Source organism: Ahaetulla prasina, chromosome 15 (assembly GCF_028640845.1).
Source record: "Ahaetulla prasina isolate Xishuangbanna chromosome 15, ASM2864084v1, whole genome shotgun sequence".
NCBI lineage: Eukaryota > Metazoa > Chordata > Lepidosauria > Squamata > Colubridae > Ahaetulla > Ahaetulla prasina.
The window spans coordinates 6073753-6096762 of NC_080553.1; the positions used below are offsets into that span (position 1 = coordinate 6073753).

A 23010-nucleotide genomic window follows, 5' to 3' on the forward strand; every position below is an offset into this window, starting at 1 on the left:
GTTAGAACAATGTTCCTCAACCTCAGCGGCTTAAAGGTCTGTGGACTTCAGCTCCCAGAATTCCCCCAGCCGGTGGTGTGCTTTCTTCCCCCTAAACTAGTGTTACAATACAATAAATACTATGGTCTGCCAGTAGATGGCACTGCAGAACTGCATGTTGATTTTGATCCTAGCTCATTCCTTGGTTGAAGTTGAAATAAAACAATAAATAAAAATAAATAAAATAAAATAAAACAGCATCCCGCAGCCTCCTAGTGGCACAGTTCCTAGTGATCAGATGTCCTGGCCAGCACTGCCTCAATCATAGATACATATTTCCCAAGGAAGGGAAGGGAAGGGAAGGGAAGGGAAGGGAAGGGAAGGGAAGGGAAGGGAAGTAAGATGAGAATGAAGGGAGGAAGGAATTTTTTGAAGTTATGGTGGCACTGAAAAAAGTAATCTATGACTGTCACAACGTTCCCTACTGTCACATGATCACAATACAGGCACTTGAGGCTCACATTTACAATAGTTGCAGCCTCCTGGGGTTACATGATCGCCGTTTGAGATCTTCCCAGCTGCTTCCAACAAGCGAAGTCAATGGGGAAGCCTGCAGGAAATGTAGCAAGTCGCATTCACATGCTATCTTGCTTAACAACCAAGGCGATTCACTTAATGACTATGGCAAAAAAACTCATAAAATCAGGGGAAAGTCCTATGACAGTGAAGGCAAACCTTTTCGGCACTGAGTGCCGAAAAGGGAGCGTGGTCATATGCAGGCAACACCCAGTGGTGAAAAGGGAACACTTCACATATATGTGCTCATCAGGACTGTGACCAGGAAGAGGAGCTGCCCAGGGGGCATATGTGCACCAGATAAGGGTGGCCAGTAAGTCTTCCGGTTACTGCCGTGTATGCGCATGCACAGATCAGCTGGCCGGCGCACATGCTCACGCTGGAAAATGGAAGACCAGCTCTTCCGGTTTCTGGCAGTGCTGCATGCATAAAGGCCAACTGATCATCATATGCACATGTGCACCAGAAACCCAGAAGAGGAATGAGCGATGTCACACGTGCCAGGCGACATGGCTCCGCGTGCCAAAGTTTCGCCATCACAGACCTATGATGCCTACTTATCCGCCACACTGCTTAATGACCAATTTTTCTGTCCCAATTGTGGTCGTAAATCAAGGAAGATGTCTCTTGTTTTCCTTTAAACCTTATATCAATTCATATCATTGATATCATTATATCAATTCAGACCTATTTGCAAAATTCGGTCCTTTCGTTTAACAAGATGTGAATAAAATTTGTCCCTCATCTGCACCAGCCATATTCCGTGCTGGATTCTCCTTCTACAGAACTGTTAAAAATAAGGCGGCTATTTAAATCACACCCACAAAAAAAAAAGGTGTGAATTGTGTGAAGTTTGAAGTATTTAAAGTCATTTCTAATTATGAGACTTTGCACAAAAGAGAAGTGTCAGCTGACCCTTGATGTAAGCAAGGGTGAACTGAGATGATGTGCTTGCTCAAATTGTGTATGGTAACCATATGCAAGTCCCGTGTTAATAAACTGCCACAGCAATTTTTTTTCCAGCTTGCCTTCCTTCCTTGTAGTTGTTACCTACTAAAATGTTAGTTGGTCAGATTCCTGTTTATAGGCTTCAATAAATCTTCTATGCTGCAGCTTAATTGGTGGTCCTGATTCTTTGGGACTGATATTAATCTGGTCAACTAACGTTCAAGACTAAATTGGCGCCAGGTAAAGGCCAACAGAATTCAGAAGGGGTGGGATTTGGACCGCTTGTGGGAATGCAATGAGTCTAGGCTGATGACATGTTTAACTCTGCCCTCCCCAGCTTTGTCTGCTCTTCTCCTACGCAAGCTGAAGGAGCACCCTTGGTTGAAACAACTTTGGATGAAAAGAAGGAGGGATCTTCTTCCAGTCTTTCCTGTCAACTCACAAGACTCTTTTAACCAACATGGAAGTGCAGATAGAAACAGTGCTCATGTAGGAGATGACCAGGCAGAGCCTGAGGGAGGAGTCAAATATGTCATCAGTCTCAAGTCCCTTCTTGCCCATAAGAGATCTAAGTCCAGCCCACCTTGAATTCCATTGACTCTTCTCTATCACCTATTTGCTTTAACTGTTAGTAGATCAGAGTCTTGTAGAGAATGTTTGCATATAATAAACTTGCATTCGTTTGAACCGCTTTGGCTGCTTCCCCCCTCCCCATGCTTGACAGCTCATTTTTCAAACTAGAAAAGAATCAAAGTCCATGCATCCTTGTCTCTAACTTCAATACGATGCAATTCATGACTGAGTGTCCCCACTGGCAGTTGCTAACATTTCACTTCTACTAAATCTCAACTTTGAATGTTCCCTTCCATTGTTGAATTTATATTTTACTGACAGAGAAATAAAGGGAGACTAGTATAGATCTATTTCAAGCTATTTAGTTCTTGTCAGCTAGCCATACCCTTTCTGGGATTTGAACCTGGGCTACTTGCATATTAGGTATGATCTGACATCAATATATTAATATGATATCAAACATATTAAGAACTTCCCCCTGGTTTACGCCAAATACCTGACACCAGACCCACACTCACAAGGTCCACACAGGATGTCACCACCGCACATCCACCCAGAAAGCAGACCCAAACCCACACTGATCATGAAGCACGACCAAGGACCAGAAGCCAGACCGCAGCTGCAACATTAGCCATTTCAAACCCCTCCAATCCATTCATGAAGCAGACTGACACCCACTATGAAGATGTAGCACGACCACAAAGCCAAACAACAGCTATGCAGCTCACCAGCTCAAATCCCTCTGCAGCACAGACTAGACTGAGCACAACCAAGCCCCCACCAACACAGGACACACCCCCAGCCAATCAGAGCACAGAAAAAACCCCATCCAATCAGAGCACAGCCAAGCTCCCACCCAATCAGTTCAAACCCCCACTAGCAGTTAAAAGGAAGAAACAGCTGCGATCACACATTGCTCCCAGAAGCACGAAGCTGAAGCCTGAAGATGACGAATGAGACTTCGTCGAAACGTCGCCAAGACACTTCCAATTTTACACGGGAGAAAACCCGAACAACCAAAGACCTATATATATATATATATATATGCTTATTCCTCCTAATAACATTCCTCTTACATGTTTATACACTATATAATCTTTTCTGTATGATACTTACATATATTGTTGTGACAATAAATAAATAAATAAATAAAATATTAACCTCTAAGCCACAGGCTCTCCTTGCTTTGTCGGCTATACCTGGGGAGAGATTAAGTGTTTTTTATCAGGGCAACCTGGTCTACCCAGATATGGGACAGAGCATACTGCTTCCGCTATCGCCTTTCAGCCACTTTCGCGACAAACTATTTGTTTTTTTATTTCTTTGTCGGTAAAATATAAATTTAAAACAAACATTAGTTTGTAGCGAAAGTGACTGCCTGCGAAGGCTCCTGGATTGGGGCTGAAAGGCGAAAGAGGGAGCAGTATGCTCCATCCCATAGTTGGATAGACCAGGTTGCCCTGATAAAAAACACTTAATTAAAAAACCCTGGTATAGCCAACAAAGCGAGGAGAGCCCGTTAAATAGCTGGAAATAGATCTAGACTAAAGGTAAAGGTAAAGGTTCCCCTCGCACATATGTGCTAGTCATTCCTGACTCTAGGGGGCGGTGCTCTTCTCTGTTTCAAAGTCAAAGAGCCAGCGCTGTCCAAAGACGTCTCTGTAATCATGTGGCTGGCATGACTCAACGCCAAAGGTGCATGGAACGCTGTTACCTTCCCACCAAAGGTGGTCCCTATTTTTTCTACTTGCATTTTTACGTGCTTTTGTAACTGCTAGGTTGGCAGAAGCTGGGACAAGTAACGGGAGCTCACCCTGTTACACTTTCATTAGGTAAAGGTAAAGGTTCCCCTCACACATATGTGCTAGTCGTTACCGACTCTAGGGGGCAGTGCTCATCTCCGTTTCAAAGCCGAAGAGCCAGCGCTTTCCGAAGACGTCTCCGTGGTCATGTGGCCGGCATGACTCAACACCAAAGGCGCACAGTAATAACGGGAGCTCACCCTGTTACACGGCAGCACTAGGGATTCGAACTGCCGACCTTTCGATCGACAGCTCAGCTGTCTTAGCCCCTGAGCCACCGCGTCCCTTCCATTACAGATCTTCAAAATCAACCGTCTCCTCTAAACTTGGTAACCCCCCCAACCAACCACGCAGATGGATCATCACCAACTTACCCATAGAAGGGACCAGGATGGGACGTGACCTTTGGGGACCTGAAGTGCCATGAGATAATCTTCGATCTGGATGCTCTCCTCGATCCGGCCGCCTGGATGACATGGGCTTACTTAAGAGCTGAAGGTCCACACCAACCAAAAATAAAAGAGGAGGGAAGGGCGGGGGGAGAGAAAGATGTTTAAAAGCTACCCAACAGCCCCATAGAAAGTATGAAAGGCAACAAGGAGAGAATACACAATTGCATGGAAGAAAATCAAACAAATCGTTCTCCGAAAACATACGTTCTAAAGGCAACTAAACTTTTCTTTTTTAACTGAAAGGTTAGCTGAAAAAGAAAAGGAAGGAAGGAAGGAAGAAAAAAAAGGGGGGGAGAGGGAACAGATGCCATTAAACCTGAGAAAGAAAATCACAGAGAGAGAGAGAGAGAGAGAGAGAGAAAGAGAGACAGATGGACCGACAGAAAAATTGCCATCCGGACATGGCACATATTTGGCGGACAACAGTCACACATTCAAACAAAAAAAAAAGGAGAATTAAAAGTTTTCTTTTGCCTTTGTGGTTGCATCTTTTGGCCTCCTCTTTGTTGAGAATGCGGCCGTTCCTTGGAACTACGAAATCTGGATGAGCTGGTAGGTTTTTCGGCTTTTCAGAGAGTTTAGCCTGTCCTATTTGCAGAATATTTGCCATCTTTTTAAAAAAATTGTTAAAGAAGCTTTCCAAGTTCTCTTGAAGGACTTTCAGGAGAATGGCTTTGCAAATAACCAACCATCGGCGGCGGGGGGGCGGGGGAGGGGGAGGGGAAACATCAATTTGGTTGATGGACAATTTTGAAAAAGAAGAAGAAATCATTCCACTGAGGACACGGATTCAGAATAATGAATCGCTGGATCTCCTTATCACGCAGAGCAGAATATTTGGAACGTCTCTAGTTTGCTACACCGGTAACAAACCACGATCTGGATCAACTGGAGAGAATCATCATTCCATAAGTAAGACACAACTTCCATCTTATGTCTCAAAGGGTTCCCGTCTTTCCGTTGCCTGAAAAAGAGGCTAAAATCTGGGGAGTGGATGATGGGTCTTTCTCGCATGCTGAGAGAGTTAAGAGTTTGCAACTTCAAAGGCAAGAGGAGATGGTTTCTGGTTTTGTTCAAATGAAAAAAGAAAAAAAAGAAACAAGCAGGAATGGAAAAATAAAGCAGGAATAGAAAGAAGCTGGAACATCCCAAGGATTGGCAAGAATGTTCATCCTTGAAAATCTGCAATGAGGTTAAAAGTAAAGTAAACTAAAAAAAAAAAAAGATAAAACTATTGAAAGCAGACATTGAACAGAAGAAGGGTGGGGATGGAAATACATCCATTGTTTGGCTGTGTGTGTTTTGTTGTGGTTGCTGAAGGTGTGCATCACATTATACATGGTTCTATTCTACCAAGCGAGCTCAAAATCGAGAGCACAAATATAAAGAAGGGAAAATAAGAGAAATAAAATCGAAGAACGATCCCAAATGTCAGGACAATGGCAGTTCAGCTAACCCTTAATTAAAACATCGTTTCAGTTGTCCTTTTAAAGAAAACAGAGGGGGAAAAGACAGGTGTTTTTTTAAAAAAATTTTTATTTAGATATTTATTTGTGGCCTGTGGGGAACAATAAAATCATAATAGACTAACAAGCAATTGAATCTCATTTCATTTTTATTTTTGAGCAAGGCACAAAATTAAAAAAGAAAGAAAGAAAATGAAACCAAAGGAGAAAGTTTTAAGGAAGCCGATGATCCAACGCAGATTAAGATGGAAAGAGAATTATTGGGAGGAGGAGAAGAAAAAAAAAACATGGGAAAAAGAAAGAAAGAGTCACGTGCATATGGGGGAGAGAAGAACTCAAAACGGAAAGAGAGAAATAAAGATTTTGGTTCGAAAATAAAGGAAGTGATTGGGCAGGCAAGATGTTAGACGGAAGTTCAGATTGTAACACACCGGTGGGGCTTCGGATTTTCGGGAGGGATGTTTTGAAAGTGGAAGAGAAGTGAGTCTCGTTTCGTTCTCTATCAAGGGGCTACTCCAACCTCCCTCAGCATCTTCATGGACCAAATGTCCTGTTCTATAGCATCTCTGATGTTCAGGCTTCCTCTTGTAACAAGCTGAAAGGTCCTCCTGGTTTGGAGAGTCCACAAAGAGCTGGATGGGGTCTCCAAAGTCTTCTTCAATGCTACTCTGCCGGACTAGAGTCTTCCGACGGGCCAAGAGTGGCCGTAAAGACAAGGAAGAGCTGTCCTCATCCTGACCGCAGGTGGGGGACATATGGGCAGCGAAGGTCTCATGCGCTGGGGGGAAATTTAAACGTGATTCTTCTTCTTCACTGCCACAGTCCAAACCACTATCTGGGCTTCGGGTGGAAGACCTGCTGAGTCTATAACCTCGTTCTTCGGTGTCCTCCAAACTCCGTGACTTGGTGGTGGGGTGCCAGAAGGTAGGATGCTCTTGACAGGAGGCCTTGGTCGATCTACCCTCTCTAGCTAGGGCGTTTCGGGCCTGGTGGGGCCTCCGTAATCCCTGTTTGTGGAAACGTTCGGAGTGATCACCCTCCTCTTCCGCCACTTCAGGGATACTGAACAGTTTTTTACGGTGGCGGGCAAAATTGGGAGACTCCTGGAAAGCTGTTTCAGTGGTTTTATGCTGATAGCATTCCTTTAAGAGTCACCGAGAATGGAAGAAAGAAAGAAAGAAAGAAAGAGAGAGAGAGAGAGAGAGAGAGAGAGGGAGGGAGGGAGGGAGGGAAGGAAGGAAGGAAGGAAGGAAGGAGGAAAGAAAGAAAGAGAAAGAAAGGAAGGAAGGAAGGAAGGAAGGTAAGGAGAACAAACAGTGCGCAATTTTAAAAAAGAGAGAGGGAAGTGAAGGAAAGGGAGAGGAAACGGATGAATTGGGAAGGGAAGGGAAGAATGGGGAAGGGAAGGGAAGGGATAAATGGGGAAGGAATGAATGGGGAAGAAGGGAAGGGATTAAGGGGAAGGGATGAATGGGGAACAAGGGAAGAGAAGGGAAAAAGGGGGAATGGAAGGAAAGGGATGAATGGGGAACAGAAGGAAAGGGAAGGGAAGGGAAGTGGGGGAAAAATAAAGACAGAATTAGTTGTACAGCAATGGTGAGCTGAAAGCATGCGGCTCTTATTCAAGTGAAGAACTATGCCATGCTTTGAATGGGAATCTGTGAAAATAAAACAGATGATTAGAACAGCTGTCCTAGTGGGGTCTATCGGGCGAGATGTCAACTTTAGCAGGCATGTTTACTGCAATCAAAATAAGAACCTGACCAGGCATACAGAACACGAGTGGTTGACCCTACATAGAAAAATCTCATCTCAGAATTGGCTACTGCTGGAGTTTAACCCTTCTCTCTCCCTCTCTCTCTCAATATTAGTACCTTGTCTTCGTTCAGTACAAAATCTCTTCATTATTGATTAAAAGAGCAGGATTTTTTTTTTTTTTGCTTTAGGGGGTATGATTCTCTGAAAGCCCTCCTTCTCCTCCAATAGTTGGGAAGCCATCCCAGATCCACCAGAAATGCTCCAATCCTATTAACCATTTTTTTACTTTTTAGACCAGGGCTGGGATTCAGCTGGTTTGGACCGGTTTGGGTGAACCGGATGCTAGTTTTACTTTGGTCTCGCTGAACCAATAGTTGCAAGGACTGGCTGGTCCTGCCCATCCCGCCCCTCCCAGGAGTCTCCATGCAGCCCATTTTGGATGCCAGTTCAGGGCCCACGCGGAGGCTCTGGGATGGCAAAAAATGGGCCTCCTGGAAGTTCCAGAAGTTCTGGAAGTCCAGAAATGGGCCTGTTTCTGGCCTCCGGAAGGCCTCTAGAGCCTGGGGGAAGCTGTTTTTGCCGTCCCGGAGGCTCAAGCAAAACCTCTGGAGCCTAGGGAGGGGGAAAATGCCCCCCCCCCCGCCATGGTACAGGAGACCAAGTAGGCCATGCCCACCATGGCCACGCCCACCGAGCAACCAGGCAGAGAACCAGTTGCTAAAATTTTTGAATCCCACCCCTGTTTTAGACCCTAACAACTTCCTAAACAGAATTCTACTTTATTTTTATTTTTTTACTAAAGTGCCTTGTCAGATCAAAACAATGTCACCTACTTTTGAAAGTAGGGGTGGGGGAGAAGGAAAACGTGATATCTACTGCTAGATGGAGAGGACACCAGTTGAAAAAAAGCAGGAGCTGTGATGCCACACAGAACTCCCAGGTTGAAGAGAAGCTCTTTTTCTAAAGCTATGCCTCCTTTTGCTTCGCTTTTCAGAAGATCCCTTGTTTATAACCTTAAGACTTTCCATTCGGTGGAAGGATTCAAGATTTCAAAATTTGAATTGCAACTTTGGCCACCTCGGTTTTCCAGGATAGCACACTATACTTTTGTCTACAAAAAGGCAGAAAGCATCTAGATTACACGGGAAAGTTCATAGATGTTGGAAGAAGATGTCAATGGTTTAGGTCACCATGGCAGAATCCAAGCCTAGAGATGCAATGGGAACTTCTTCCTCTCTTGAAGTCTCCACAAACATTTCCAGAGGGCCACGCATTGCTTATCTAGACCCTTTGATACCCTCAATTTACCATTCATACAACCCTTTCTGCCTTTCTCCTCCCACCAAAATTGCAGCGTTGGAAAACATGAGTACATCTCAAACTAGATGTTGTGTCTCGCCCGCTTTCACCACAGCCGGGGGCTTCTTATCTGCTTCCGAATGCTGAGGAATGTCCTAGTATGCATCCCGGCCCCAGCCCTGGCTCCATGCCCAGACAGGCTGAGGAGGAAGAAGTACCTCCAGCCCCCAGCTCTGGCTCCATGCCCAGGCAAACGGAGCAACTAGACCCCTCCCCCTCCCCCACAGCATGTGAGCCTGAGGAAGGTCAATTACCAACAGCTGCAGACGAGTGACCCTCGCTTCAGAAGAATTGATAGGCGGCGGAGACAGAAGGAAGGGAGGGGCAGGCCTGGATAAGTGCTGAGTCATGGAGCCACACCCCATGGCCTATATAAAGGATCTGCTTTCTGGCATCTCTGAGTCAGGCAAAGTCTAACATATCTTGCTGAAGTCACTTTCTGGTCTCCTGCCTGCCTTGAGAACTTTGCTAGGACTTTGGCAGAGCTGCAGAGGCACGCCTGATTCGGATTTCCCTGACCCGGTCGTCAGCGGAGGAGTGGGACACGACACTAGATTTGGAGCATCTCTTTGTGTACAATAAGGACTGGTTAACGCAACCACCTCAACACTTAAAACTGTGATGGTTTGCCAATCGTGACTCAACACAGACACCAACCACGGATGGATAACTAGTCTATAAATCATAGCTTGTGAACCACAATTGTTTCAAACTGGGTTCACCCCGTCTGCGGAGATTCTCAGCCATCCAGGTCCTGGTTGTCCCAAAGGTGCTTTTTTTCAAGAGGCAACTGGAGATTCTTTATTCTTCCTTGAAGACGTTTCGCTTCTCATCCAAGAAGCTTCTTCAGCTCTGACTGAAGAAGCTTCTTGGCTGAGAAGCAAGACATCTTCAAGGAAAAACAAAAAAAGTCCAGTTGCCTCTTGAAAAAAAGCAGCTTTGGGTCACCTTTTCTTTTTACCTTCAGGGTGTTATGCGAGGTTATGCTAACTCGTCTCCGCCCGCCATCTTCCAGCTGCATCTCTGAGTATAAGTCTTCTTCATCTTCTTCCATAATGTCCGACAAATCAGAGCCTCGGCTGCTTTCCGTGTGATATTCCTCCCCATGGCAATAGTGGGGCTGTGAGAGAAGGGGGGGGGGAAAGGAACATAGAACAGAGAATCATAGGGTGGCAAGGGCCCTCTGAGATCTACTAATCCAATTCTCTGCTCAAGGCAGAGATCAAGTGTGTTCTGACCGAGGCTTTCTTAGTCCCAAAAAATCTCTTTTATTGAGACAGCTGTGAATTATGGTCATTCACTGTCCATAATGATTCACAAACAGCCCGTGCAGATGTCTGCTTGAGCTGACACAGTCGTTCAGGGTAATGTTGATAAGCACCCACCTTTATCTTCCTTGAAATGCTGCCAAAGACCTAATTGCCAATTAAGTTTTGCGAGGCCAAACATAGCACAGAGTCAAATGGAGCTTCTCAGAGTTTGAACTGACTATATGAACTAATTGCTTCCTGCAAAGGCTCATGTCCATTTGTTCCTCCTTTATGTCTTATGGGAGGGGCCAATCAACTCCAAGCCTTACTCCTGAGTCCTCCTTTTTTCCTTAATTGTTCTTGGCTTCTGGCAGCTCTGCGCATGCACACACTAGGAGCAGGCTTACACTGTTGTTCTACCTTGCTGATGTCATATTCCAGAGGCTCCAGAGGCAGCACATAACTACCAGATGGCCCTGGCCCCCTCTTTGTCTCCAACGCAGAGCCCTCATCCGAGCCTTCCCAAGACTCCAGGACTAGCCCACGTTCCTCCCCAACCTCCTCACTGTCTGACTCTGCTGCCAGCTCCGCAGACCTTCTTCCTCTTCCCCTTCTTCTCCTTCCTCTTCCTCCTCTTCCGCCCTCCCCCCTCCTCCTCCCCTTCTTGTTCTTCTTCTTCTTGTTCTTCTTCTTGTTCTTCTTCTTCTTGTTCTTCTTCTTGTTCTTCTTCTTCTTCTTCTTCTTCTTCTTCCTCTTCTTCCTCTTCCTCCTCCTCTTCTTCTTCTATATCCATCATTAGACATTGGTGATCATGTTGGCAATCCTATTTTTGTCAACAGCTGCTGCTGAGTTTTGTCCAAACCAGTGCCTTAGATTTTGAAGCCATTATGTTCTTCTTCTGCCTGGGCCTTGTTTTTCTCTAATTTGTCAAAAATAAAGTAAAAAATAAAAACTGTTTCTTAGCCATTGAAATCTTTCATAGGTCGGAAGAACTGGAAGCGTTGTGGTGAGACTGGCTGGAAAATAGCAGGCTCTGATGAGTGTTGTGAAAACCCAGCCAGACAAACCAGTCAGGGGGTCTTTGGACCAGATCCGTTGTTGTGACCCAGGTTCCTGGACCCAGACTCCTGGACTCGGATGATTCAGAAAATGAGGGAGAAGACCTGGCAAGCCCTGCTTCTCTTGAGCCCTCTCCCTCCCTGGCACCCACTCAAAGGGAGGGGGCAAGCCTGATTCTCCCGGGCCTTCTTCTGATTTGGCAACGCCCCAAGAACAGTTTTGGAGGGACGCAAGGTTACGAAGGCTTGATCGGCGTGCGCAGCAGCGGAAGAGTTGGGACAAAGCCAAGTCATAATTGTCATGCAGTGACATCTGCAGAGACTATAAATAGGAGGCGGGACTTCCTGGTTTTTTGTCTCGGACAAAGCAATGAATTTGGGGCAAGCTAATTCATGGAGGGAAGAATATATTCGTGAGTAATTCTGGCCTTATCTATAATTTCCTCGTTATCTCCAGAAACTTGGCAGGCCCGTGGGTAGACGTGGCCAGGACATGTATCTATGTAAATAAAAGGAAAAAAAAAAGGAAGGCCTCTGACGGACTCTTTGCTGGGAGTATTGGGGGAAGGGAAACAGAACATCCGTCTTGTAGGGACAGTGAAGAAGGAGAGGCACCTCAGACGATCAAGAGGAACAGGCAAGTTTCTCGGAGGTCGAAGGAAACTCTTTGATCCGCCAGCGGGCAGCGACAGTAGCCATTATGACCATCATGAAGCTGGGGCAACCGGAATAAGATTTGTGCAGGAGTGGTGTTTTGGACGGAGTGTTGGTACCGGGTGAGCGATTGGTCAACTCACAGATAAAAAAGAAGTATTTTAAAATTTTCAAAAGAAGTCTCAGAGAGGAAATAGCAGATAATTGGCGTTGGGGAATGTTAATGGAGGGAGAAGAACAAACAGAAGTTAAAGCACTAAAGTCCAGAACGCAGCTTGATTTTTTTTTTATTTGCATTTATATCCCGCCCTTCTCCGAAGACTCAGGGTGGCTTACACTATGTCAAGCAATAGTCTTCATCCATTTTTATATTATATACAAAGTCAACTTATTGCCCCCAACAATCTGGGTCCTCATTTTACCTACCTTATAAAGGATGGAAGGCTGAGTCAACCTTGGGCCTGGTGGGACTTAAACCTGCAGTAATTGCAAGCAGCTGTTGTTAATAACAGACTGTCTTAGCAGTCTGAGCCACACAGGGCCCTGTGGCTCTTGGATTGGAAATTGGATTTGGAGATATTAAAATTATTATAAGAAAAAGAAACCTGAACGAAAATAGTTTCTGAACAAGATTGGACATACTTTTAAAAGTTTTGAACTTTGAAGGAAGAGCAAAGAAAAAATCAGAATAGAAAAGTCCTGTAAAGGAAATTTTTCAATTGGATTTCAAATTGGATTTTAAACTGGAATTTGGGATATATAAAATTAAGAAGAGAAAGAAGAAACTTGAAAAGCATTTGATAAGCGGATTTAATACACAAATTGGATATTTTGTGACTTTGTTGATTTGAAACTTGTGGATTGGAGAGTGACATCTGCTGGCAGAAAAAAAGCACTACAATGAACAATTTGAAATCTGTAAAAAATTACAGTGACCTTGAGCTACAAGAGCCATGAGAAATTTGAAGGAGGATTTGTTTTCTTTTAAGCTATTTGATCTCGACAACCAAATGAGGTGTAAAATAACAAAAGTGTAAATTGGAGTTAAAAACAAACCAGAACGTCAAAATGTGGCAGGAACTAATTGAGATGGTCAAAAAAGATGTGTGTATCATTTAATCTTGATTGAAAACAAAAAATTGTGTCAGACCATATTCAATTGGATAAGGAGGCTAAGAATGAGAAGCAAGAAGACAACACTGAAGATCAAGACATTGATGATGAAAAATCAAATGATTACATTGGGAGTAACAATAAAAAAAAGAGAAGGGATAGGAGGAAACAACCTACAAAAAAGAAGCAAACTAAGGGAAGAAAAGGAAAGGGGAAAAGGCTAGAGGAAAGTATTTTTAATGATTACACTGGGATTAAGAGTGGTAAAAATAGAGAGGATAGGACGAAGCAAAAGAGAAAAGAAAATGGGAAAGGATTAGGCACAAAAAAGTTAAATGATTATACTGAGATCAACAGTGGGGAAGTAAGAAAAGTGAGAGGAGAAAAGGGGAATAGATCAGATGGGCAAACTAGATGAATAAAGGATTTAAAAGTCAAAGGAAGGATACAGAAGAAAAGACATAATAATTATAAAAAGAAAAAAAAAAGAAAATGAGAGAATGAGAGAATCGGATAAAGGGAGTCAAATTTTAAGAGGTGGGTTGCTGGATGGACCAAGGGAAAATGGTTAAAAGGAGTAATTAATGGAAAGGAGGAACTGTAATATGATATATACCTATACTAATAAGAGAACTGTATTATTAATATTTGAGATTGTAATACGAAATATATTGTGTAATACGAATGGTAGAATGGAGAAAAACAAGGGAAAGGAGGAAAGGAAATATGCTATATACCTATAGAATTAAATGAATTGTATTAATATCAGTATTGTAAAAATTGAATTATGATATAATTTGTGAAATACAAAATGAATGATAGAAGGGTTAATATGACCTTATTATGATATATTTAGAAGGGTTTAAGATATGGAACTTCAAATGAAATTGAAATTGAATAAAATATTAATAGAAGTTAAGAAAAAGAAGATGATTAAGAGATTAAGATAATGTTTGTATCTGAAAAAGGTGGTGTGAAAAACAAATCTGAAGAAATATATTGTTTTTGGTAAAATGGTAAAATGATTAATAGGGAAATAAGAAATGATAAATTGCTCCACCTTAGAAAGTAATTGACATTAGGAGATAAATGTGAAATATCAAGATATAATAATAAAAAAAGAAACTAAGGATGGAAATGACTGTTTAAATTAAAAGGTTTCAATAGAAAAAAGGAAATAAAAAAACCAAATTGATGATAATTTACAAATGGGGTGATTTGAAGAAATATATGTGATAAATGGAGAAATAAGATAATGAAATGAAGTAAGATTAAGATTGGTGGTTAGGGCACATGGTAATATTGATTACATATTAAATATTAAGTAGAGATGGAAAATAAAAAAGTAGAAAAAAGAATATTATGGCAGAAATTGAAATATATAAATTATATTTGGGAAATACTTATGTTATAAGCTGTAAATTTTGACTCGGTCAATACTTTATTCAGAAAAAATGTACTGTTTGTTTGTTTTTTAAAAATTTAAAAAAATTATTTTAAAAAAAAGAAATCTTTCATAGGTCATCCCTTAGTTTTTTTGTAAATAAATCTTTAAATCAAAGTCTCTATTTCTGTAGTCTGGGAAGAAGAGTCATCACAAAAGAGAAGACATCACAAATCAAAGAGGAAAGAGATGGTGAACCTCCAAAGCATCTTTCTTATGAATTTTATGGTTTTACCCCATTGCCAAGGAGATGTCCATTACCTGTTTCCCAAGTTCAGAGCCCTTCAAAAAGTCGTCCACCGAAGCACCTCTTCGTTTGACTCTGGGTGAGTCATAGCCGTCTTCTTCCTCATCCGAGTTGGCATACTGCAACATGTTGCTCCTTTCTGGAAAAACGGGCCTCCTCTCCATCTATGGGGTTCCAGAAGAGAACATTCAGAATTTAGAATTAGAATTTAGAATTATTTATTTATTGGCCAAGTGTGATTGTACACACAAGGAATTTGTCTTTGGTGCATATGCTCTCAGTGTACATAAAAAGACAAGAATCATGAGGTACAACACTTAATGATAGTCATAGGGTACAAATAAGCAATCAAATCATACTAGGAAACAATCAATATAAATCGTAAGGACACAAGCAACAAAGACTACTTCAGCTTCAATTGCAACAATATACGAGCACACAATAGATTTAAGCTTAATGTTAACCGCTCCAATCTTGATTGCAGAAAATATGACTTTAGTAACAGAGTTGTTAATATTTGGAATACACTACCTGACTCTGTGGTCTCTTCCCAAAATCCCCAAAGCTTCAACCAAAAACTGTCTACTATTGACCTAACCCCATTCCTAAGAGGTCTGTAAGGGGTGTGCATAAGAGCACAAGCGTGCCTATCGTTCCTGTCCTATATTTTCCTTTCATTATATCCAATTAATATAGTTATTACATACTCATACTCATATATATGCTTATATATTGTATAGTTATTTCATGCTTATGCTTATATACTGTATATTGTGTGACAAAATAAATAAATAAATAAATAAATAAAATTACAGTCATAAGTGGGAGGAGATGGGTGATAGGAAAGATGAGATTAATAGTAGTGCAGACTTAGTGAATAGTTTGACAGTGTTGAGGGAATTATTTGTTTAGCAGAGTGATGGCGTTTGGGAAAAAACTGTTCTTTTGTCTAGTTGTTCTGGTGTGCAGTGCTCTATAGTGTCGTTTTGGGGGTATGAGTTGAAACAGTTTATGTCCACGATGCAAGGGGTCTGTAAATATTTTCACAGCCGTCTTTTTTCTTTTTTTAATTTAATTTTATTGAAAAGACAGCACCATGTCAGGATAACAATGCAAATAAAGCAAAGCCAGAGAGAGATCAGTGGTAAATCTTAGCATACATGCTAATAACTATAACTGTACTAGGTTAATAGTAATTGCTACAACAACAACCTAGGAAATAAAAGAAAACTTCAACTAAGTTTCTACTTACATTAGCTTATTTACAATTTTTTCCATCTTATATCCATAGTTTCATACATCTTTGTTCTACCGACATTCATAAACTTCCCTCTCATTTCTACCTCTTGTCTCTATCTATTCATAAAATTTATTCCATGTCCGGTAATATTTCGAGTCCTCTTTATCTTTAATTTTTAAAGTTAATCTGTCCATTTCAGCACAATCCCAAATTTTCCTAATTATGTCGTCCTCTGGTGGAGGGTTCACATTTTTCCAATATTTAGCATATGTAATTCTAGCTGCCATCAATATATGTAACGCTAAGTAAATCACAGCCTTCTTTTTGAGTCGTGCAGTATACAGGTCCTCAATGGAAGGCAGGTTGGTAGTAACTGTTTTTTTTCTGCAGTTCTAAAATGGAATGAGAGAAAGGATTTTTTTCTCCAGGGTGCCAAGGGGGTAGAGGTGGCACCTGCAGCTTTCTAAAAAGAAGTTCGTGGTCAAATGGTGACACTAGAATAAGATAGTTGGAGTCATGCTTTCTACCTCTGGGGTCACTGTACCTTAGGACAGTACTGGCAAAACTGTTCGGCACTGAGGGCCAAAACGGGAGTGCGCGCGGAAAAGCAGCCACCCGGTGCGCGTGAGTGCACCGGGAAGATGATCTTCTGGTTTCCGGCACGCACATGCACTCCGGGCATCTGGTCTTCCGGTTTCTGATGTGCATGTGCATGCGAAGACCAGCTGGCCAATGCGTGTCGTGTCCCACTCCTCCGCTGACGGCTGGGTCCGGGAAATCCGAATCAGGCGTGCCTCTGCAGCTCTGCCCAAAGTCCTAGCAAAGTCCTCAGAGCAGGCAGGAGACCAGTAAGTGACTTCAGCAAGATAAGTTTGACTTTTGCCTGACTCAGAGACTGCCAGAAAGTAGATCCTTTATATAGGCCATGGGGTGTGGCTCCATGACTCAGCACTCATTAAGGCCTGCCCCTCCCTTCCCTCTGTAGCCTCCGCCTCTCCAATCTTCTGATGCGAGGGTCACACCAATCAGCTGTTGGTAATAAACCCTCCTCAGGCTCACCTGCTGTGGAGGAGGGGGAGGGGTCTAGCTGCTCCGTTTGCCTGGGCATGGAGTCAGGGCTGGGGCAGGGAGATTCTCCTTCTGCAGTTTGTGGGGGCATGGAGCCAGGACTGGGACCGGGAGGCATACATTCCTCAGTGTGCGGGAGCAGGTAAGAAGGCCCTGGCTGCTCTGAGGGTGGGCAAGACACAACAATGCGCATGTACACGCTGGAAACTGGAAGAGCAGCCACCTGGTGCGCATGCACACGCTGGGAAGATGATCTTCTGGTTTCTGGTGTGCACATGCACGTTAGACGGCTGCTTTTCTGGTTTCTGGCGCTCCCACACACGTGAAGACCAGCTGGCTGGCACACCGGAACACGGAAGAGCAACAGGCGATGGCTCGCATGCTCGGAGAGATAGCTCTGTGTGTCACTTCTGGCACGCGTGCCATAGGTTCGCCATCACAGCCTTAGGACGTCATGCATCTTTAAATGAGGTTTTATATTCTGTTAAGCCGCCTTGAGTGCGAATAGGCGGCAATATAAATTCAATAAAGAAATAAAATATGCATAAGTGATAGGATGTTAAGTATGAATATTCATAATTAGCAAGCCTTCAGTTACAGGTAGTCCTCGACTTACAACAGTTTGTTTAGTGACCATTCAAAATTTGCAGCAGCACTGAAAAATGTGACTCATGACCGTTTTTCACAGTTATGACCTTGGCACCTTCCCCGTAATCATGGGATCAGAATTCAGACGCTCGGCAACTGGCTCATATTTGTGATGGTTGCTGTGTCCCAAGGTCACTTGATCCCCTTTTGTGACCTTCTCACAAGCCAAGTTGACAGGGAAAGCCACTCAACAACCCAATGACTAACTTATCAATTGCAGTGATTTTCACTTAACAGCTGTGGCCAGAAAAGTCGTAAAATGGGTGAAAAACTCCCTTAACAAATGTCTCATTTCACAACAGAAATGTTGGCCTCAGTTGTGGTTTTTAAATGAAGGACTGCCTGTACTTCCCTGCCTTTCTACAGGTAGCTCTTGACTTGTAACCACAATTGAGTCCAAAATTTCTGTTGCTAAGCAAAACCAGCTGTTAAATTTCTCCATTTTGTGATTTTATTAGATAGATAGACAGACAGAAATATAGATATATAGATATGTGTGTGTATGTGTATATATATATATATATATATATGTATACCTATATGTATACCATATATACACAGGATGTATATATATATGTATAGAACAGAACAGAACAGAACAGAATAGAATAGAATAGAATTTTATTGGCCAAGTGTGGTTGGACACACAAGGAATTTGTCTTGGTGCATCTGCTCTCAGTGTACATAAAAGAAAAGATACCTTCATCAAGATACAACATTTGTACCTTATATGTGTATCTTTATATGTGTATATATACACACACATACATATATACGTATACACATATACACATACACAAACACACATAACTAGATACAAGGAGTTTTTTCCCACATGCCATCACTCTGCTAAACAGCTAATTCCCACAATACTGTAAAACTATTTAGTAAGACTGTAGTAATATTCTTCTCATCTTACCTATTACCTAACTCCTTGTATTTTTACGATGTATACTGTTTTATTTAGTTTCCCAGTATGATTTGTGTTGATTCTATCATTAAGCTTGTATCTTTTGATTGTGATGAATGTATTTTTATGATGGTTATGATCGTGATTTATCACTTACAGCTTTTATGTACAATGAGAGCTTACGTACCTAAGACAAATTCCTTTTGTGTCCAATCAATCTTGGCTAATAAAGAATTATAATTCTCCTGGACAGAAATTTTGGAAGCTAGGCAGTGGAAGAGGGTAGAGGTGGGAGAAATATCTAGATCGAATAGCCAAGAAGTAGATGCAGACAGAGATAAAGAGCCAAGAGACGAATATGGGAGGCAAGTCAAAAAAACCCACACCATAATAATTAAAGTATTGAAGCGGGCAAGAGTTTTAGTTTAGTTTAGTTTTATTAGATTTTTATACCGCCCTTCTCCCGAAGGACTCAGGGCGGTGTACAGCCGAAATAAAATACAGAGTATATACAATTAAAAGAAATTAAAAGAAACTATTAATAAATGGCCGATAATTTAAAAATTAAAAAATTTACAAATGTTTAAAATCTCTAAAACCCCAATTTAAAATCACTATTTATGCCAGTCCTGCTTGAATAAATAAGTATGTTTTTAGCTCACGACGGAAGGTCCGAAGATCAGGAACTTGACGTAAGCCAGGGGGGAGTTCGTTCCAGAGCGTCGGTGCTCCCACAGAGAAGGCCCTACCCCTGGGAGCCGCCAGCCGACATTGTTTGGCGGACGGCACCCTGAGAAGGCCCTCTCTGTGAGAGCGTACGGGTCGATGGGAGGCATACGGTAACAGCAGGCGGTCTCGTAAGTACCCGGGTCCTAAGCCATGGAGCGCTTTAAAGGTGGTAACCAGGATCTTGAAGCGCACCCGAAAGACCACAGGAAGCCAGTGCAAACTACGGAGCAGAGGTGTTACGTGGGAGCCTCGAGCGGCTCCCATTACCACTCGCGCAGCTGCATTCTGGACTAACTGCAGCCTCCGGGTGCACCTCAAGGGCAGCCCCATGTAGAGAGCATTGCAATAATCCAGCCGAGACGTAACCAGAGCGTGAGTGACCGTGCATAAGGCATCCCGGTCAAGGAAGGGACGCAACTGGCGAACCAAGCGAACTTGGTAAAAAGCCCTCCTGGTGGCGGCTGCCAGATGGTCCTCAAAGGACAGCCGGCCATCCAGGAGGACGCCCAAGTTGCGAACCACCTCCTTTGGGGCCACTAACTCGCCCCCAACAGTCAGCTGCGGGTGCAGCTGACTGTACCGGGGTGCCGGAATCCACAGCCACTCCGTCTTGGAGGGATTGAGCTTGAGTCTGTTTCTCCCCATCCAGACCCGTACGGCTTCCAGGCACCGGGACAGCACTTCGACCGCTTCGTTGGGGTGGTCCGGGGTGGAAAAGTACAGCTGAGTGTCATCAGCGTACAGATGATAACTCACCCCGAACCCACTGATGACCTCACCCAGCGGCTTCATGTAGATGTTGAACAGGGTAGGCGAGAGAATCGACCCCTGGGGTACCCCACAAGTGGGGTCCCTCGAGGACGCCCTCTCCCCCCCTGCCACCACCGACTGCGACCGGCCAGAGAGATAGGAGGAGAACCACCGATAAACGGTGCCTCCCACTCCCAATCCCTCCAACCGGCGCAGCAGGATACCATGGTCGATGGTATCAAAAGCCGCTGAAAGATCTAATAGGACCAAGGCAGAGGAACAGCCCCTGTCCCTGGCCCTCCAGAGGTCATCCACCAACGCGACCAAAGCCGTCTCCGTGCTATAACCGGGCCGGGAGCCGGACTGAACGGGTCTAGATAGACAGCTTCCTCCAGGTGCCGGGAAGCTGCCATGCACCCACTCTCTACAACCTTCGCTAAAAAGCGAAGGTTGGAGACTGGACGATAATTTCCCAAAATAGCTGGGTCCAGGGAAGGCTTCTTCAGGAGAGGTCTCACCACCGCCTCCTTCAAGGCGGCGGGGAAAACCCCTTCAACTAAAGAAGCATTTATAATCCCCTTGAACCAGCCTCGTGTCACTTCCTGAGCAGCCAGTACTAACCAGGAAGGACACGGGTCCAGTAAACACGTGGTCGCATGCAACCTCCCCAGCAACCTGTCCACGTCCTCGGGAGCCACAGAATCAAACTCATCCCAAATAACCTCAACAAGACGAGTCTCTGTCACCTCAGCTGAATCATCGCAATCATGGTCCAAACCATCACGGCTGAACGATTTTATCGTATAGATAACCGTTAAACTCCTCGGCTCGACCCTGCAGGGGTCATCCCGCCTCTTGTTGAAGGAGGAACGGGTCACCAAACAGGGCGGCCGGGCGGTTATCTGCCGATGCAATGAGGGTGGAAAGCGTGGGGCGTTCGCCTCCTCATTGCCACTAGCGGGCAAGAGTTTTAGTTTAGTTTAGTTTTATTAGATTTTATACCGCCCTTCTCCCGAAGGACTCAGGGCGGTGTACAGCCAAATAAAATACAGAGTATATACAATTAAAAGAAATTAAAAGAAACTATTAATAAATGGCCGATAATTTAAAAATTAAAAATTTACAAATGTTTAAAATCTCTAAAACCCCAATTTAAAATCACTATTTATGCCAGTCCTGCTTGAATAAATAAGTATGTTTTAGCTCACGACGGAAGGTCCGAAGATCAGGAACTTGGCGTAAGCCAGGGGAGTTCGTTCCAGGCGTCGGTGCTCCCACAGAAGGCCCTACCCTGGGAGCCGCCAGCCGACATTGTTTGGCGGACGGCACCTGAGAAGGCCCTCTCTGTGAGAGCGTCTGGTCGATGGGAGGCATACGGTAACAGCAGGCGGTCTCGTAAGTACCGGGTCCTAAGCCATGGGCGCTTTAAAGGTGGTAACCAGGATCTTGAAGCGCACCCGAAGACCACAGGAAGCCAGTGCAAACTACGGAGCAGAGGTGTTACGTGGGAGCCTCGGCGGCTCCCATTACCACTCGCGCAGCTGCATTCTGGACTAACTGCAGCCTCCGGGTGCACCTCAAGGCAGCCCATGTAGAGAGCATTGCAATAATCCAGCCGAGGCGTAACCAGGCGTGGTGACCGTGCATAAGGCATCCCGGTCAAGGAAGGGGCGCAACTGGCGAACCAAGCGAACTTGGTAAAAGCCCTCCTGGTGACGGCTGCCAGATGTTCCTCAAGGACAGCCGGCCATCCAGGAGGGCGCCCAAGTTGCGAACCACCTCCTTTGGGGCCACTAACTCGCCCCAACAGTCAGCTGCGGATGCAGCTGACTGTACCAGTGCCGGAATCCACAGCCACTCCGTCTTGGAGGGATTGAGCTTGAGTCTGTTTCTCCCCATCCAGACCCGTACGGCTTCCAGGCACCGGGACAGCACTTCGACCGCTTCGTTGGGGTGGTCCGGGGTGGAAAAGTACAGCTGAGTGTCATCAGCGTACAGATGATAACTCACCCCGAACCCACTGATGACCTCACCCAGCGGCTTCATGTAGATGTTGAACAGGGTAGGCGAGAGAATCGACCCCTGGGGTACCCCACAAGTGAGGCCCCTCGAGGTCGACCTCTGCCCCCTGTCAACACCGACTGCGACCGGTCAGAGAGATAGGAGGAGAACCACCGATAAGCGGTGCCTCCACTCCCAATCCCTCCAACCGGCGCAGCAGGATACCATGGTCGATGGTATCAAAAGCCGCTGAAAGATCTAATAGGACCAAGGCAGAGGAACAGCCCCTGTCCCTGGCCCTCCAGAGGTCATCCACCAACGCGACCAAAGCCGTCTCCGTGCTATAACCGGGCGGAAGCCGGACTGGAGCAGGTCTAGATAGACAGCTTCCTCCAGGTGCGGGAAGCTGCCATGCAACCACACTCTCTACAACCTTCGCTAAAAGCGAAGGTTGGAACTGACGATAATTTCCCAAAATAGCTGGGTCCAGGGAAGGCTTCTTCAGGAGAGGTCTCACCACCGCCTCTTTCAAGGCGGCGGGGAAAACCCCTTCAACTAAAGAAGCATTTATAATCCCCCCGAACCAGCCTCGCGTCACTTCCTGAGCAGCCAGTACTAACCAGGAAGGACACGGGTCCAGTAAACACGTGGTCGCGTGCAACCTCCCCAGCAACCTGTCCACGTCCTCGGGAGCCACAGAATCAAACTCATCCCAAATAACCTCAACAAGACGAGTCTCTGTCACCTCAGCTGAATCATCGCAATCATGGTCCAAACCATCACGGAGCTGAACGATTTTATCGTATAGATAACCGTTAAACTCCTCGGCTCGACCCTGCAGGGGTCATCCCGCCTCTTGTTGAAGGAGGAACGGGTCACCAAACAGGGCGGCCGGGCGGTTATCTGCCGACGCAATGAGGGTGGAAAGCGTGGGCGTTTCGCCTCCCTCATTGCCACTAGGTAAGTCCTGGTAAAGGACCTCACT

The 23010-nt window shown here is 44.5% G+C and overlaps 1 protein-coding gene across 1 annotated transcript in view; it reads right to left on the minus strand.

Moving 5' to 3' along the window:
- Positions 1-23010, minus strand: part of RIMBP2 (RIMS binding protein 2) — an 87361-nt gene that overhangs the window by 12889 nt on the left and 51462 nt on the right. The window contains exons 12-14 of the mRNA XM_058158629.1: positions 14694-14843; positions 9875-10033; positions 4253-4370 (exon numbers count right to left, since the gene is read on the minus strand). Coding sequence (XP_058014612.1) covers positions 4253-4370; positions 9875-10033; positions 14694-14843 — 427 coding nt within the window. The remainder of the gene's footprint in view (positions 1-4252; positions 4371-9874; positions 10034-14693; positions 14844-23010) is intronic.